The sequence below is a fragment of the Cavia porcellus genome, unplaced genomic scaffold (assembly GCF_034190915.1).
Source record: "Cavia porcellus strain 051 isolate PalLab524CR breed Dunkin Hartley unplaced genomic scaffold, mCavPor4.1 scaffold_1, whole genome shotgun sequence".
Lineage (NCBI taxonomy): Eukaryota > Metazoa > Chordata > Mammalia > Rodentia > Caviidae > Cavia > Cavia porcellus.
This window is the reverse complement of record NW_026947484.1, coordinates 95,349,368-95,368,504: the sequence shown is the minus strand read 5'-3', so window position 1 is coordinate 95,368,504 and position 19,137 is coordinate 95,349,368. Positions and strand designations below refer to the sequence as shown.

At 35.2% G+C, this 19,137-nt stretch overlaps 1 protein-coding gene across 4 annotated transcripts in view; it reads right to left on the bottom strand.

Annotated features, from left to right (window-relative positions):
* Positions 1 to 19,137, bottom strand: part of Focad (focadhesin) — a 298,353-nt gene that overhangs the window by 179,611 nt on the left and 99,605 nt on the right. For all 4 annotated transcript variants that reach the window (XR_010048410.1, XM_063251882.1, XM_063251889.1 and 1 more), the window contains exon 11: positions 10,580 to 10,837. Coding sequence is in view for 3 of the 4 variants with exons in the window: in XM_063251882.1 (XP_063107952.1) it covers positions 10,580 to 10,837 (258 nt within the window). In the remaining variant the exon portion in view is untranslated. The remainder of the gene's footprint in view (positions 1 to 10,579; positions 10,838 to 19,137) is intronic.

Here is a 19,137-nt window from a genome sequence, read left to right as displayed (position 1 = left end):
AGCAAACATGACAGGACACATGGTCTCCAAAAGGCCAACCAATACAGCATAAGCCTGCAATACAGGAATCATTCCAAGTCTTTGTGTCTGGCTCCACTTAACTTGCAGCTATGCCTACCCTTCTGAAACCAACTGATTTCAGAAAACTCAACTTCTTTATATTGACCATTCTGAAAAACTGGCAAGACTTTATAATTTTATCTATCAGGAAATGTTCAAAATTGTCACTGGTGGGATAGAAGCCGAGTATGGTTAATAGACTAAGGGACAGCAAAAGTTTCAAGACTTCTGGTAAAGAATTTATACAAGTTTAAGAGATTTGTAATTGAGCTTTCCCCCAAATCATGACGGAATATCTGAGTGACAGGTATGGTAGCTATAATTTTGACTATGCATTGCTGGCTTTCTTTGACTCCCTAATAAGAAAATTAAGTCTGAAATACTACAGAAAGTTCTGGAAGTGTAACTATGGTTCACAACGTAAAAAACTATTCCATAATTGACCAGAAATATTTTCCATATTTGCTCAACAAAAGCGAATCATATGTCTTGTACAAAAATTATTTTAAATTCCCTAGATGATGGAAACAGGCAATATATTCTTTCCAGGGCTGGGGATTCAGCTCAGCAGCATAAGTGTCTGCCTGGCAAGTGTGAGGTCATGAGTTCGATCCCTGGTACTGTACACACACACACACATACACACACACACACACACACACACACACACACACACACACACACTTACCAATGCATTTCAAAGAACTTGTATTTCTCTAGCAACTACCCCTGCCAGCTTCAGCTGGTCTTTTTTAGGACTACTTGGACTTTTCTAGTCTTGCATGACACCCTGTATTTTCGAGCATCATAGCACTTAGCACAAAGTATATTTATGCCATAAGCAACTCAGTAATTCTCCTTTTATTCAAAGTTTCAGTTGGTTATGTATTCCAAAAAGGTCTTCCATCAGTACTTACTGGGCAATTTCACACCTTTTAAGAGCTCACATTGATAGTATAACTTGTGAAACTTTTTCAGTGATTCTGCCCAAGTCAACAAGGCATAATTTTCTAAACATCCCATAATATTTTCTCAAAACAATACAAAATCTACTTGCCGTTTACTAAAAAAGTGTCTTTAATTTCAGAGTCTAATTATGAACATTAGGGAAAGAAACTGCTCAAAAGGAAAGAACAACTGGGATAGGGGAAAGAAGGGAAAAAATTATATGTATATATACGCACAAAACATAACTATACTACTAATCTCTGTTAGTTCATCAAAAAGAACAGTTTGTACTTTCATTCTTTGACTGATCATTTTTTTCATCCCCTTATCTTATAATTTGAACTACTTTGAAGATAACAATATGAAGTATATTAACTAGTGTTAATCTCCTATTATTTTGTGAGTGTTTCTTTGTCTTTTTGAGACAAGGTCTCACTGTGCAGTTCAGGCTGACTTTGAGCTCACTTTGTAGCCCAGGTTGGTCTCAACATTGCAACAATCCTCCGAGCTCAGCCTCCCAAGTGCTGGGATTACAGGCATGCACCACCAAGCCCTGTCTATTATTTTGTTTTAAAATTCTGTAACATCATTTTTATTCTTTTTTTTTTTTTTTTTTTTTTTGTACCAGGGATTGAACTCACATGACCCTGTGCTTACCTGGCAAGTGCTTGAACCACTGAGCTAATTAATGCCTTGGCTCATTTTAAATGTTTTTTTACAATGGAAAAAAAATATACAGAAGAATGACTCTCAACCTTTAGGCAATAATTCCAAGTAAGCACGCTTTGGACACAGATTTACTTGGACTTTCCCAATCTTTTCCTTTTGCTATGCACTTACAGGAGTCATGGTTCTCTGTGTGTACGTGGATTCTATCTAAGACTTACCTAATAAAAAGTCAGTATAAGAAAATATGATAGAGGTAAAAATAGTCATGCAAGTTGGAAGATCTGACTATATTTCCAACAAATGTAAGGCTTTTTCCTCTGCAATTTACTGGATCATGCTGTATTGTTAGTAAAATGTGCTCACCATTTCAAACATTAACAGTAATTGGTTTAACTGAAACTGGTTGAAAAATAGTAGAGCATCTTGGGTAAGAACACAAACTCAAACTCCACCAAATATTAGCTGTGTGACCTATGAGGGAAGGTTCTCAAATTTTATTCCTCAGTGCCTAAAATTAGGAGTACCAAACTCAAAAGGCTGTGTATAGTCAATAAGCTAGTTAATACATGCAAATAAAATGATTGCAATGTCTGGTACATAATTAGCATAGATAAATTTCACTTATTGCATGTGTACTACTTTGTTCAGAAAGCAATTTCTAGATGAGTAGACAATGTTTCAGCATTTTTAGCACTAGACATCTTTTTGGTACAGGGAATCAAGCTCAGGACCTTGTACTTACCAGTTAGGCACTTGTGGCCCTGAGCTATATCCCCAGGCACTAGCACTAGATACTAAGAATTACAAAATAAAGAATTCTTCCAAAATATCGACTTGGTTGTCCAAGGCCTATAACTGAGCAGAGCTCAGAAACTGATCAAACTGGCAAACACTGCCAACACTCCACTTTGGGACCTGAAGCACTATAAGTAAAACTTAATAATTAAATATCTTTCTGCAGAAAACTTGTTGACATTAATCAGAATTAAAGAATTCACAAAATACCAAAACTAAACATCTTACAATCAAAAGATCATTAAACCTCAAATTAATTAATCATACAGCAGAGTATCTGTAACATGAATTCCAATCTAAAGCACCAAACATAGCCATCATGTGTTTTAATAAAGTGTTATTAAATCTATCAAATAGTTTTTACACATTTCTAATAGTTCAAGTTATACTTTATGGTCAGCTTATAAATGATATCAATACATATACTGTCAATCCTTTCCAAATTACTGTTTTTGAAATCAATTGGTTTGATAAACTGATCTTATATTGGGCCACACTGTTAAACTATTCTATCCATTCTAAAAGCAGGAACTTTTTAGTAAATTTCCTTGTATTTACTGTCTAAATACTTAGAGCTTTGACGTTTTCCTCTTTTTAATCTCTATATAGCTTTTTCTCCCCATGAATTAACAATGGTTTGAACTTCCAGAGCAGTAGAAAAATCATGTAGATTTTTTTTCCAGTGGACTTGCTGACTTGGAATTTTCTCATTTATCATAGAACAAAACACCTCTGTTTAGTCTATGTAAGGCTTTTTACACTGTATTCTATTTCATCTATCTATCCTTATTGATAGTATTACTCTGCCCACTATGGCTTTCCCACTGTACTGCTTCCCATGTTTCAAATAACAAAGATTTTAGTTTCAGACAGTTATATAGTTTTATGTAAATAATTATTTCAAGTTACCATAAGATTTACTATATATGCTGATGATCATTCAACATTTTTCTTTGCTTTCTTTGGTTGGTATTTTATTTTACAGAAATACACTCTGGAGAATCCCCAACTTCAATAATATCAGCAGACAGGATATATTCTTATATACTTCTACGTCTTAAAAAATTCCTTTATTGCCACTATTCATAAAAGGGAGATTAAGGGGAAGAACATGCAAGAACCAAAATTATTTCCCTGAGAAACTGAAAGATAGTATTCCAAAGTACTCTGGTGCCCAGTACGCTGCTAGTGAGAATCTAATGTCAACATGATTTTAAGTACATTTTTCTTTTCTCATTCTTCTCTGAAATCTCTTAAGACTTTTTCTTTATCCTGAAAGTTCTAAGCATCTGTGTTGCTTGGTTTTGAAGATCGTAACAATCTGTGACTGGTGGTTTCCCGCATACAAAACAAACCAGCTTAGTAGAGGAGTTTTCTGTCACATTTTAAGTTTCTGTCCTTCTATTACTCTCAGATTCCTCCATCCTAGATTTCTTGTTAGACAGATTTTAGAAAACTATAATTGATCACCAATCCGTTCACTTTTTCTCAATTTTCATCTTTTTACTCTATATTCTAAAAATGTCTTAGAACATTCTATAACTCTTTAATCTAGGAATCACATATCTACTGTGGCAATCACATATTCAATTTCTGAAAACTGTAGTTCTCAGATGTTTCTTCCTCACATTAGTTTTGCATGACACAAATACATGTAAAGGCGGGTAGGGGTGTAAGTGCTTGCCTCACATATGTGAGAACCTGGTTTTATTCCCTAGTACATGTGTGTGCACAGACAAACTATATGTATCTATTTGTAGATAGATAAGGATATATATATATACTTATGTTTATAAATTATTTTATTTTTCTCATAATCTGATGTCTTATTTATCCATTGATATTTGTGAATCAAGGCCAATTTGTTTTTAAGGAGCTAGCATAGGAAGCTTTTGCAATACAAAAAAAATCTTTTCTTAAATAAGACTCTCGTCTGATTTGAAGGTCTGAGGTGTATCAGCTAGCAGCCCAGTCAGCATACCTGGCCACGGTACATGAAGGCAGAGAACAAAAACTTCTCTTCATCCTTCCTTCTTCACTGCTAAAATAAATTTTTCTTCTGGCAACAGTCTACTTCAGCATATTTTCCTTTTAAGCAGAATTCATTGTGCCTACAATAAAGTTCAAAGTACCATGGTCTTCTCTGACTCTCCTCTTGGGAATCTTTCCACAACACTAGAAGCCCCACGCTCTGAGTGTTTTAGCCAAAAAACCAACCTGCTGGTGCCTGATAATCAGAGGGAAGCAGATTCCACTGCTCTGAATGCAGTATTGAACTCTTCCTCATCAAACCCCACCCCCATCCTTTCCCATGTTCACTGCTCAGAGCATTTCGTTTAGTATGCATATTAGTAAGCCAGCAAGTAACAATAACATTGGCTGAACTGAAAAACCATAATAAAACTTTCCTTCAATAAGAATTCTAGTAATTTCTTATTTGCAGATTTATCAGAAGTAACTCAGCACAGTATTAATACCTAGGAATGGCAGGAAATTGACACAGGACTGCTTCCTTGACTATAAACTCTTGGTTTCCTGCATACAAAACCAATCAGGAAAACATAAAAGGGCTCAAGTGCCAGTTAAAAACATTTTATTCTACAGTTATCTACAAAAGATGTTTAAAGAAAAAATAAATATACTGCCACAGAATGTGGGTAGCTGCATCTTGCGCTTGTATCTCGATCTGTCATTCCCTCTGTTTAATTGTTGCATGCCAATAGGCTCATCCTAGTTTTTCTCTAGACATTATTTGTGTTATTGCTATCAGGGAACAGTCGTTCAACACTTCCTACCTCTAAAGGTTTTTTATTAAAAGTATTGTACATTTTGCCTCCTCTTTGCTGGTGTGAAGAACACAGGAAGCAGACTAACTTCAGGAGGTAGCAATTCATAGAGCTCAATGACAATAGAACAGAATGCAAAGTGTCCAAAGACTCTTTGTGCAACTTCTTTTATGGAATATATTTTCTCACAGCAGTAACTTACAGACCATTAAATTTCACACATTTTCTATTCATTTTCCATGTTAAAATATGGCTTATGACCCTAAATAGAACCATCTTAGGATTCTGCCCTGATAGTCAACTTAACTATTTGGTAATAAATGACTCTGAAAAGACCAAAAAGTCATGGACCATGAACCTGCCCACATAAGTGATTTTTAATGGCTCAAATGTGTGTACACTTTTTCAAATGGAAAAAATTAAACCCAGAAAAATTACATGAGAAAAAACAAAATTATCAAAGAGTGCACTCACTTTCACTAAATAAGATCTAGATTTAAAAACCAAAATGCAAAAAAGAAAAAAGACCTCAGAGCTATATAATGCAAATAAATATAAAACAAAATAAACAAATACAAGTATTATTACTCCTATACAAGAGAAGGTTAAATGGTTACCAAAAACCATTTAATTGAAAAAAAGGCTTTGAGTCTCATGACATTCACTTTTTTAAATCCATCAGTGAGAATAAGTTTTACAGAAGGAATCTGTGGTTATCTCAAGTCAAATTTATGAGGTTGTTACCACCTTACTTCACTCATGTGAAATCTAAAATAGCTGATCTCATAGGTGTGAGAATACAATGGTAGTTATCAATCAGGGCAGAGGGACAGGGAAAGTTTGATCAACTGGTAATGTACAATTTTATATTTTATGTATCAGTCAGAATTCTTTAAAGTGAATAAACTTTTGCTCTTTAACACAGTGCATTTTAAAAATTAATTTAAAAAAAGAAGCTGATATACCTTACACACAGTATTGGAGTTATTCTACTGATAATAAGATATCAAATCATCTCAGCCCACCTAAAAATTAGTAATTTCCATGGTTAATGTTCAGTTCAGAAATTAAATATTTTTACATTTTTACTTGACACATAATTGTACATATTTAGGGGGAACGTGTGACAATTTCATATGTGTATACAATGCATAAATAAATTAATTAGCATTTCCATCCTCTTAAGCACTTATCCTCTATGTTGGGAACCCTTGGATTCCACACTTATAGTTATTTATAAAATATATAATACATTGTTGGACTAGTCATCCTACTGTGCTATACAGAATGCTAGAACTTATTTTTTCTATCTAGTTATGTTTTGTATCTAACCTCTTCCTGTCCTCTGTCCTATCTTCTATTTTAAGTACTTAATCTTGCCACAGATTATATATATAGGTAGAAACAGGAAAAACACATATTTTCTCAGGGCCAAAAACACTAACAAGCAGCCTTATTTCTAAAGGAGAATACAACCATTAGTCAGATAATCCTCTCTCCATATATTTATAAGACATACTATCAGGCATCTGGTAAGTCCTGTAAAGCTTCTGTCCCAGGTACACACAGAAGCCGTCAGAGTAACTATGGGAGGACCATTTCTGCAGGTCAAGGTCAGAGTTGGCAAAAAAGAAAGGAAATTACAGGAAGGGAAATGAAAAGTAGCACTCTGACTGAGAGTATTAGAAGTCAGATACAGTGAGGCATATGGAATGGATAAGAAAAGTGCTACTGGCAATTCAGTTCTATTGTCCTCTAAGAATGCATCTGAAGTATACAGTAAAGATCACAGAGGCAGGCAGGCTTCTGAACAAGTGAGACATCACTGCACAGATATACACCAGGAGGAAGCAGAAGGTCAGTCACTATTTGTTGATCAACTTAGGGTCATTAACTTCTTCTTTAAGGAGGGGACACCAGTCTCCAACATTTTCTAACTGTCCACAGTCATGTTACACAGGTGGGTCAGTCATTGGCTGAGAGTTCAAACTCTGACTTGATAATGCCCTTGAAAGGGCAATAAATTAAGATTCAGAGAAGTCCTCATTAGGCTGGGAAATCCACATTAACCTGAATTAACTCAGTAGCGCCTATGCTCAACATTCCCTATCATTGATTTCGTACCAGATGTGGCCAGATCCTAGACAAATCACAGAGGTAGGAAAATAGCTTTCTGACAATGAAAAGGTTAAGGTTAGCTGGACATTGCTATATAGGAGCCATGAAGACACAAGCTGCAGTCACTTAAGCATCTCTGAAGGCAACATGGATGACTTACATCAAAACATGAGTAACTTTGCTAACAGTACCAGAAAGGTAGGAATTATCATTTTAAAATAATCAAAAAGCACACAAATCCACCAAATGCTCTTTCTAGGGGGAAAAGACCCACTAATTTAAGGTATACAACTCTCATATAGTATCAATGAAAACTATTATGTGACAGTCCCTCTTAAAAATACATTAATGTGTTTAAAGCTATCATGACTTTCATGGAAATCCACTCAGGATCCTCATTCTTAGATACTTCCCCTGATCACTTTGACATTCACTCCCAGAATGTAAAATCACTGAACTTTTACTGAGTGCTGCCTAACCTGAGCTTGTTTCTTCTGCAAAGTCTGTCTCAGTGTCTGGAGCTGTGCCACCATGCCTGATGATGCTTAGAGTTTTCTATAAAAACCATATATGAAGTATGTATTTGCATTTTTGTTGACATTTCCCCCCTTTTCCATTCCACCAAGGATGGCTGATCAAAGTGTCTCATTATCCCCGCATGACATTTGGTCCAGTGTGGGCACATGATCCATAATTTCAGCACTCAGGCGGTTGAGGCAGGGGGTTCACTGCAAGTTCAAGGCCAGCCTGAGCTATACAGCAAGTTCAAAGGTACTCTTAACTACATAGCAAGACCATCTCAAAATCAGAAAGACAGACAGACAGACAGAGACAGAGAGAGAGAGAGAGAAGAAGAAGAAAGGGTGAAAGGAAGAAGGAGGGAGAGATAAAGCAAGCAAACTAGTTAAAGGATTATCAATAACTGCTAATAGAATTTCTACACATGGGGGAAAAACGTCCTTATGTTTCTTTCAAGTGTTGATTTATATTGCCATGGCTTTGGGTAACTAGTTACTTTAGCATCATCCTATGTATCTAGTTAGCCCTAAAATGGTACTCACAATCTCAGGTTCCCTGCAGACCACTTAACCTTCAATGTCTTCAATAACCCTAAATGTAATAAAACTAAGGGAATCAGAGAGACTAAGGATGAAAACTCACACCGGGAAAGGGAGCCATCAAACTTCATAATAAATTAAGAAGTAACAAAATCACAATTTAAGTCACTTTTTCCTAGAATACTAATATAGTATTATCAGTGGATAGTAATCATTTGCATTACTATTAATTAGTACTACTGAAACGTAAATGCTTAGTAGCCAATTAGAATTAATAACAGAACAAAAGTGTAAATACATACTTCATATATGGTTCATTTCTTTCAAAGTTGTCAAATATTTTCTCTCACAAGACCTTATAGTAGAATTCTTCCAATAAGTCAAGATACCATTGAAACACAGTAACTAACATACTGTAGACAATAGAATCCTACTATAGACATTAGGTGACCACCGAACAGACATGAAAGAGAGCCTTGAAATTCCTAATGTTAACTACTTACTTAGCCTTACTACTATCTAAAAATTTTCTTTTATATGAACTCCTCCCTGAATTTGAGCCAATGACTGCTCTTCTTTTAATAAGGTGATAAAGAGTAATCCGCAAGAAACATAAACACATTTTATATAACTCATCAACTAAATGAGAAAGAATCGATAGTAAATTACAGCTTTAATGTCAGTTTAATCTGTTCTGACATTGTATAGGAAACTTGTTTTTTCAAAATATAATATTCAGCACTTTTTTATTGCTTTACTTTATACTGAAAGGTTAGCAAAACTGTATAATAAAGTCACTTCATAAGGAAACGTGAGGGGAGAGGGACTATGCTGTATTTCTAAGACACTGCTCTTGCCCTTTTCCAAAACCTTAAAACACTTCTAAATTCTAAGGATGCTGCCTGCTACTTATAACCAAAAGCATCAACCTTAAATTTCAAAAACCAAATGCACTTACAGAGAAAGAGAATAGACTACTGTGATACATACTTTATATCAGTAGTGCACACAGATAAGGTAATCCACTGTGTTATTTCAAGAGATCCTTCTTTTGACAATCTCTAGACATTACCTATACATCAATTATTCAAAGGAGATTATCCTACAATTATTCAAAAGAGATTATCCTACAAGGTGTCACCACCAAAATAAAACATTGATTAGAAGTGGAACCAGAATATAAAAGGAAAAATAAAGAAAAAAGGAAATTGAAATGATGCACATTACGCATGTACCATGAAATCAAGATACTCTGAATACATTACAGATCCATTTAGAGAATCAGAACAAAAAGACTGCTCAGAGTTTAAAAATTTTGTACAATATCAGCATTTGGTTACTTGACAAATAGGAAGGAGCATACTTGACAAATAGGACAAGTTGGGTACAGAAAGGGATTTCAAATACATTAACTTCACCTTACTGGAAATACATTCTAAAGAATCTATCTGGGGGGGAGGGGGTAAGGGGATGGGGTGGGTGTCCACAAAAAACTATGCTAAATATATCATTAAAGGGAGGTGGGGAGTCTTCTTAGTTTCTAAGTGTTTTCTTCTTACAGTCAAGTCTTGCGCAGATGGGAAGAAAGATTATTCACATGCACATCTCTGCATATAGATTAGTCCCACACACAGTGATAAACCAGTATTTTGGGTGTATTAAATGACTGAGTGAAGACAGAATCAAATTATAAAATGTTAAAAAAAATATTAATACCTATTGCATAGGCAGCTTTATTCTGAATTAATCTTAGTCTACTTTAAAAGATTTAAAAAATTAGAATTATTAAAGATATGTATATTGCAATAGGTTGTAAAAGTTAGAAAAATCATTGCAAATGAAAAAATCCACCAAAAGAAGGAAGAACTAAAATAGCATCATATGTAGATTTCCTTCCTTTCATTAAGGAAATACTTTTATCATGAATTATACATCAACTCAGAGCAAGTAGAAAAAATAAATTGAGATGATAAAGATAGAAGGAAAAAACAAAGAAAATCCAACTATGGAATAATTTAAAACTCTGATGTACACAAAATCAAGCTATGGCATAATTTAAAACTCTGATGTACATAATCTCCTATGTAAAAATAATCTACTAATTCCAATAATTAAGCCCCTTCAGTTCCATTGTCTCCTATTTACCTGTGAGGAATCTGCTTGAGCCAATTCTGTGATGACCTTCAATATCTGGTGAAGATTTGGTCCTTGATCATCAACAAGGAGGTAAGCTAGCAGAAGAAAAACATGTGTAGGGACCACTGTGGTAATAGGGAGCAAAGACTCCACTGAAGCCAACCAATCACTGGCTGCCGACTCTTCACTCATGACTTCAAGAATCCTACAGGCTGTAAATATTGAGCCATAAATGCTGGTTACAGGGAACCTAAGCCTATAGGAGAGCTGAAAAATAAACACAAAAAAAGGCATGAATATATGAGGTAATTCTGATATTCACTTTTATTTTACATTTCATTTTAAGAAATCATTTCTTCCAGCAAAATGAATACAAACTTTTAAATCCTGCCAAAAAGCTGTTTCCCCACATTTGAGCTAATAGGATTAAAGAAAGAGAAAAACAGTTGTTAGAAGGAACTAACTCTAGTACAGTTTATCACAAGTTTTCTTCCTCTTTACCTTTTATTCCTACTTAAGGTACAAAAATAGGAGATTAATATACAAGACCAGAAGTAGCAGTGTTTGGAAAAAGCCACTATCACTAAAAAAAACAAAACAAAACAAAAACATGTTCAGCAAAAAGAAGACAGAAAAACCACTGCATTTGCCCAGCTCCAACCCCTCACAGAGTCCGCCCAAGGCAGATGGTACCCTTGGACAGAGGACAAGTCATATCTGGAACAGGAAGAAAATATGTTAATAGGAACAGAGTTGGTTCAGCTAAAGACTGCAAATGCATTAATAATTGTAAATAGCTTTTAGAATTAAAAGCAGCCTGACAGTTCTAAATTGAGTTATAACCACAAAAGATGCTATATTTCACTGAGTCTGAGAAATGGTTTCTTATAGAACAATAGTAGTGCAGTCAGGGTTACAGATTGAACAGAATGTTGCATTACACTGCATGCATGAATGGTCCAGGAGGAGCCACATACACTAATTACACATGGTCTACTAATAAATCTAAAACATGTACACAGTATCATACTCAGGGTTTACAAGGAAAAGATTTAATATAAGACACATAATTTGTAAGATTATTTTATAATATTCACCCAACAGGTCAAATGCAAAAGAGTACAGGAAATCTGTCCACACAGTAGAGACTCAAAGAATCCACTGAGGGCTTGGATGCTGCAGCAATGTACTGTGGTCTAACTGAAGACCTAGAGCTCATGGCAATGACCTCCGTGCATCCAAATGGAGGCCTAGAGCCCACTACACTGTCTCATCCAAGTCTGTATCAAGGATCTGTGCTAAGAAGGCCCAAAAGTCAGTGATGCAAACTAGCAAGTCTGTGCCAGTGGGACATCAGCTGTCAATCCACCACAAGTGTGATAAGTAAAATTAGAAATCTCTAGATTATAACTGTCCAGTTACTAAAGGCCAACATATTTGAATGAAAATAAATGAAAGGATGAGAAGCAAAAGTTAAACTTTATAAAAATTTGTAATAACAGATTTATTGAGACACAATCACATACCATAAAATTATCTCTTCTAAAGCTTACAATTCAGTGGATTTTAGAAACTCATAGGGTTGTGTAACAATTAATATGTAACTTCAAAACATCATCATCTCAAGGGGAAACCCCATGCCCCAAACAGTCACTCATTTCCCTCTCCACTCCTCCCCTAAACCGTGGAAACCACTAATTACTTTCAATTCCTATTCTGGTATTTTATATACTAGAAACCACAGAATACATGGTCTCCACATGTTCACAAAGTTTATCTACATCATAATTTGCAGCAGAACTTCATTCCTTTTCATTCATTGGCAAATAATACACCATTGTATGACTATGCTATACAGATAACTGGGTTGTTTCAATTTTGGGTTATTATGAATAATGCTCTGAACATGGCTGTAAATGTTTTTGTGAGAATATGTGTTTACTTCTTAAGTATATACTCGAGTAGACCTGAAATTTATTTGAAATTAATTGCTCTGTAAACAAATGAAGTTCTGTCTCTATTGATAAGATTTTCAAAATGAAAATACAATTCACAGATGCCTAGAATGCTATCATTTTTTTAAACAGGGTTAAGAGAAAGGACTGTATGTTTACATTTGCTTATATATGCAAAGAAAAGTATATAGACAGTCACAGAAGAAATTAGTAACCACTAATCATCCTCTTGCATTTTGGAGGGTAAGAACTAGAACTCTGGACTTAAGACCAAGAAAGAGGCTTCTCAGTGTATATAGTATTTTACGTTTTCAAAACCGTATGAATGTATTACTATTTCATATGTGCATACAAATGTGTGTACTATTTCAAAAATATATATCCAGTATATATATATATATATATATATATATATATATATATATATATGTTTATGTACTGTGAAATAATATATATTACATATAATACATGAAGTCTAAAACCTGAAATAACGCCAATACAACTATATCTCTATAGTTCTATCTCTCTTAAAACTTCTCTTCCCAAGAAAATTAAATTCATTAATGCAGAGGATCCAGTTCTTTGAACTAATGACAGGCAGCACTGAACCTGAGATTTAAAAAATTCAAACTTGCATAGCCACGGCAGCCCTTAGTCATCAGGTAGGACTTACTTTCATCATTTATAAAATTTCAGTAACAAATAACTTTCTGCCTAGATTAATGAAGTACCTAATAAAGAATCTAGCATAGTCCCTGAAATTGCAAAATACAAAGAAATCATATCCCTATCATCATGGGGAAAGGAAAATAAAATCAATGGACATAAAAGAACATAATCTAGAAATTCCCATGAACCATAAATTAAATAAAAAATGGGAATATTATAGAGATAAGCAAGAGCAGACAATGAAAGCAAAAAGCAACCCCACATTGTCTGAAGTACTGTGTCCAGGACTAGGTGCTGTTTTCCATTTGTTTATTTGCTTTACTATGGTGAAACCAACAGAAGAAAAGTACAAGATTAAACAAGATGTCACAAAACCACCGAGTGACAGCAGCTCGTCTCAAGGCCGGAATGCAATGTGGGTTTTCTCAGCACCAGCACAAAATCCTGCCCTTCACCTGAGGGAAGAGCTATGGAACAGCTGGCAGACCCTGCCTTTCAGAGGAAAAAGTAGTTCTCAAAAATAAAAAGCAAGTTAAAAAAATAATAAAAATAAAAGTGGTTTGTATTTCGTGAATTCTAACTCAATAAATAAAGAAATCATAGAAAAACAAAAATTAAATATATGCAACATGGTTATGCAGTTTTCTTTGTTTTTGTTTGCTTTGCTATTTTTTTATTGTTTTGTTTTGTTTGTAGGTACTGAAACCAAGGACTTTGCACTGAACTATAATACCACCTCTCTCTCTCGCTCTCTCTCTCTCTCTCTCTCTCTCTGTCTCTCTCTCTCTGTTTGTTTTTCTGAGACAGGAATGTAAGATATTTTATAGATAGAAGTTAAGAATATTTTAAAAGCCTTCACTAAAAATGTTCAGGTACACTGTGTCAACCATAAGACAGACTATAAAATAAAACACATTTAACTAAAGGAGTCTCAAAAAGGAATAATGAATGTAGGCGAATGATATAGGTTTTAGTAGTGGTAAAGAATAAATTCATCTATAATACTAAAATAAGCTTAACAAAACTTGGAGAGAAGATAAACTCAGCCTTGGAGTATTCGTAAAAGTAGGATAGGTCCTTGCACTTTAGGAGGCTCACAAGCTTGAGCCTAGGCAACTCCGTGACTTAGCAAGACCTCGTTTCAAAACTCTAAAAAAATTTTTAAAAGGAACAGAGATTACAACTTAGTGCAAATGCCCCAGCTGCAATCTGCAACACCAGCCAAAAAAGAAAAAGAAGGAAAGAAAAAAGTTTTTTGCTAGAAGTTTCATTGATCTCTTATCAAGCTAAAAGCAGAGGTTGGACTAGATCAGACCCCAACAGGGTTGTTCTGGTCCTAGGTTTCTCCCAAGGAATCCAGATCACAGCTGCGTAATTTGGGAGTAGTTTGTTATAATCAACATAGCCCATACCATGTTGTTCTAGGTCATTCAGCAAACACAATATCTGTCTTTATTAATTCTTTGTCAACGTTCAACAAACCTGTATAAAATCCACTTGACTTCAACTTACTATTAATTTACTGTTGACCTTATTATTAATTTACCAAAACACTGCATTTACTTACAGAAAGATGACAAATTAGTGTAGGAAGAAAGGAAAAGTGAAAGCAATATGATGTAGGCTAGAGTCAAACAGCCAGAACACAAACTTCAGCTCTATCCTTTCTCACCTATGGAATCAAGTTAGTTAACCTCTCTAACCTGTTTCCTGCTTTGTAAAATGAGTATTTTAAGAGCAACCACAGGACTAGTATTGTATCTCAGTGGGAGACCGCCTACTGGGTATGTCTAAAGTCTTTTGGTTTTATCCCAAGGACCACATTGGAAACAAAGGAAAGAAGAGAAGAGAAGAGAAAAGGAGAGAAAGAGAGAGATCACTTTTTACCCAAAAGCATAGCCAAAATAATAAAGAACATTTGGCAAGAAAGGGGAGAAGGTGGACCCTGATAGAAATACAAAATAAATCCCAGCACTTGGGAGGTTGAGGCAGGAGAATCATCTGCAACTTTGAGACCAGCCTGGGCTACAAAATGAGCCCAAGGCCAGCCTGAACTGTGTAGCGAGACCCTGCATTAAAAAGACCCAAAAACAAAAAAACAAAAACACAGTTTCTCAGTTAACAGAGCTGTAATATGACTTAGTAATTCTGCTCCTAAATTTCTATTGAAGAGAAATGAAAACACATACACAAAAACTTGTACATTAATGTTCACATCATATTCACAGTAATCCCAAAGTGGAACTAATTCAAAAGTTTATCAACAGATAATAGCAAAATAAAATGTGACATATTAATACAATAAAACACTTAGCCATAAGAGGAAATAAAGTAATAATGGATGAAACCTGAAAAATTATGTCAAAATTTAAAAACTAGTCACAAAGAATCATTTATTATATGATCCTATCTGTGTGAAATGTCCAGAGTAAGCAAACAGAAAAAGTGGGTTAGAGGCAGCCTGGAGTGAGGAGAGAGCCAGGGTGTTAGGGCAGGCGATTAAGGGCTGAGACGTGCAGCGTAGCAAGGGTGTTCCAAAATTAATGGTGGAAGAGGACACACAACTGTGAATACACTAAAAGCCATTGAATTGTATACTTTAAATGTGCAAAGTCTACATGAATTGTACTTAAACACAGCTGTTCAAAAATACTTGGCTTCTCATGACGGGACCCTGGTGAGTTATTTGCCTTCTCTGTGCCTCTATATCTCAGATAAAACAAGATCATTGCAATTACCTACCTTGAAAATATATATATTACCTACCTTCAAAAGCTTTGGGGTGAAAAATAAGTTAATATATGGCAAAACACTTAGAATCGAGCCTGAACATATGAAGTACTCAATAAAAACCCCCAAACTAAATGTTTTGTTATTCATTTTACTATCTCCCAGAGAGGTTCAATTACTTGTTCAAGACCACACAGCTGGAAACTGGGAGAGGCGACATGAAGGATCTATTTTAGAATTCTTATGAAAAACATAAATTGATCTGTATAATTTATGGTATACAATAATGAACTTCACATTAGTTTTGAGTAGGATAATGATAATTCATTGTGAATTTTGTGATTTGGTTGGGCGGGGGGCATGTACCAGTAATGGAACTCAGGATCTTGCTCTTACCAAGCAGGTGCTATGCCACTGAACTATATCCTGGCTCAAATTCTGTGATTTTTAAGACAACTATTCAGGGCTGGGGATTTAAGTCAGCAGCTCAAGTGCTTGCCTGTTAAGTGTGAGGTCATGAGTTTGATCCCCGATACAAAAATAAAAAATAAAAAACAAGGCAAATATCTAAATATTTGCTGCCTCATACAACTCCAAGGAACCTATTACCAAGGACTCAAAAGTATCACACTCAATTAAAACATCACACACTTTTAAAAACACATGGTAGATCCTAGAACAATCGCACAGCAATGAAGTTTGTCCTCCTTAAACATAGAATTTGGCTCTGATGACTCCTTTCCCACTTCTCACTAAAAAAGCTCTTCTGATTCTGTCCCGCTGGCTGCACCAACACTCACTGTATCACCTCGGCTCCAAACCAAACCCTTCTCTGTCCGGCTCTGCGACACTGCAGTGGTACCTTGTCAGCTCTCCTTTGCCCTCTCGTACAATGCTAATCCTTGCCATTAGAGGGCACAGAAGAGATGCTGCAGGGATTGCAGAGAAAGGGCTCTCTCCAGGCCAAGTCTTTGATTTTTTCCCCCCTAGCATGGCTGCCAAAGGCATGCAGGAGACCCAAAAGGTGGCTTTCTCTGAACCCAGTCTGGCCTGCAACATCCTAACAAACTGATTCATCAACAAGTTGTAGCAACAACTCTCTAAAAAGGTCTGAATCCCAGCCAGAATGGGGTAGGGAGGGGGATCCCCTCTAATCCCTTTCTTGGGTAGTCCCTCTCTCTCTCCTTCAGTCTTAGAGACAGTAGCTGTTCCCTAATTTCAGTCATTAAAAACCTTTTGCTAGTAATTTTTTGTATGAAATTTTCCTCTCTTAACTAGACCCTGACACCTGTGCTTTCCTTTACTTCCCCATATTCTTGTAGAAGAGGTAGAAGGTGAAATTTTCAGGCACTTTAGAATTTACAACTAGTGTTTGATTTTTTTTTTTTAAACACCTAAAGAGAACCCAATAGGTGGTTTTAAGTATTACATTTAGTAGCTTAAAAAAATGATGCTACTTTTCAATACATTGTATTTTTAAGACTTTTTAGATTATGTTAATATTTGATTTTTTAAATGAATAGCACATTTGGTATTTTGCATTGTATACCTTAGATACTGGAAAAATTAATTGTGTTTTACTTCAGAATTAGTAAAACTTTAAAAATTGGAGAGAAAATTACAGAATTGCCCAGCATAGGATATATAATCTTGTTTTTGTCCACCAAAAAAACTATACTCCTAAAAAATTGCTACAGTTCCAAATCAAATGCTGCCAGTCACAGTCACCAATGGAAAAAAGTGATTAAAGAAAATGAAAACCTGTGGTTTTTTATACAAAGGCACTTCTTTAATAAATGTGCTCTTCATGGAATAAAAACATGTGACACATAGCGGCATACAACTATATAGCTTTTCAGAGAACTGAAGCAGGAGGATCACAAGCTCCAGGCCAGTCTGACAATTTACAGAACTTTATAGTTTAGTGGCAGGGGACCCATGGGTTCAATGCCTGTTCCTTAAAAAAAATTACTAATGTCTATTATGTACCAAACAATGGGTCAGATATTGTAAAAGTAAAGATAAAGAAAGAAATTTTAGCTTATTTTAATATTTAAAAAAAAAAAGAAATTGAACTTGGCAATTGGCTAGAATATTTTTAACAATAGTTCTCCATGATCAGCTCAAAAACTTAAAGCAGATAAAACAGAAACACTTAGAATAAAAAAACTATAAGAAGTTAACAACTGTTACAATTTAAACTTTAACAGTTGAAATTGTTACAATTTCCTAAATGCCTCAGGAAAGTGAAAAGAGCCAAGTCTCTTTCCCTAAATGAGCTCTTACGAGTTAGAAACACAAACATGTAACCTCTTAATTAACACACAACATATTTTGTACTTGACTAAATGCAAAAAATGCTGGGGACAAAAGGAAAAGCAATGAATTCTGTCACAGGGAGACTGAGCACATTTGGCTGGGTCTGAAAAGGCAGTTCAGGGAGAGGACATGAAAGACTATTATGTATGAAAGCAAAGATTCAGGAAGAGACTTAGAGAGTGTGGGGCAAGCTGAATTGATAGGTGTGTTTGGAGTAGGGTTCCAGACAGGTGCAGGGAGAAAAAGCCAACAGTAAAATATGGCTTAAATACTTTAAAAGGGTGATCATATATCACTAAAAGCCTCAGGAAAGCATCACACTATCACAAGGAAGATGTTATAGCCCTAATAGTATTCCTTCCTTTTCTCTTTTCTTTGCCAGCTGCTAAAGAGAAAGTCCAGGTACTAGTGTTGATAAAGATTCACACACACAAGTAACCCAACACCGACAATACTTTTAATGGAAAAGGTGAAATTGCCAATGCAGAATGAGGTAGATCGCACTGGGAAAGGCATGCGAATCCTTGGGTATTAGAGTTAGGATGATACTCACTAAACAACACTTGGGAATAAAAGGGACAGAACTCTCAGACGCCATATAGCCTGCCCTGACCCCAACTACGTTCAGCAATCCCCTCTTTATTCTGTACAGCCAAACCAAGAGGTAAGAAAAGGCTATTAGGATTCTTCAGTCACATTTTGTTTGCCTATTAAAGCTGATGCAAGAAAGAATAACTTCTTTCTCTTAGTGCAAATCAATTACTGGTTTCAAGTTCCAACATTTTAATCAAACAATCTTGATGTTAGGAAGCTATAATACAATTCAATATTAGTATAATGACACACTGATTTCTACTACAGCTCTAACAAGCAATAACGACTGCATTTTTACTA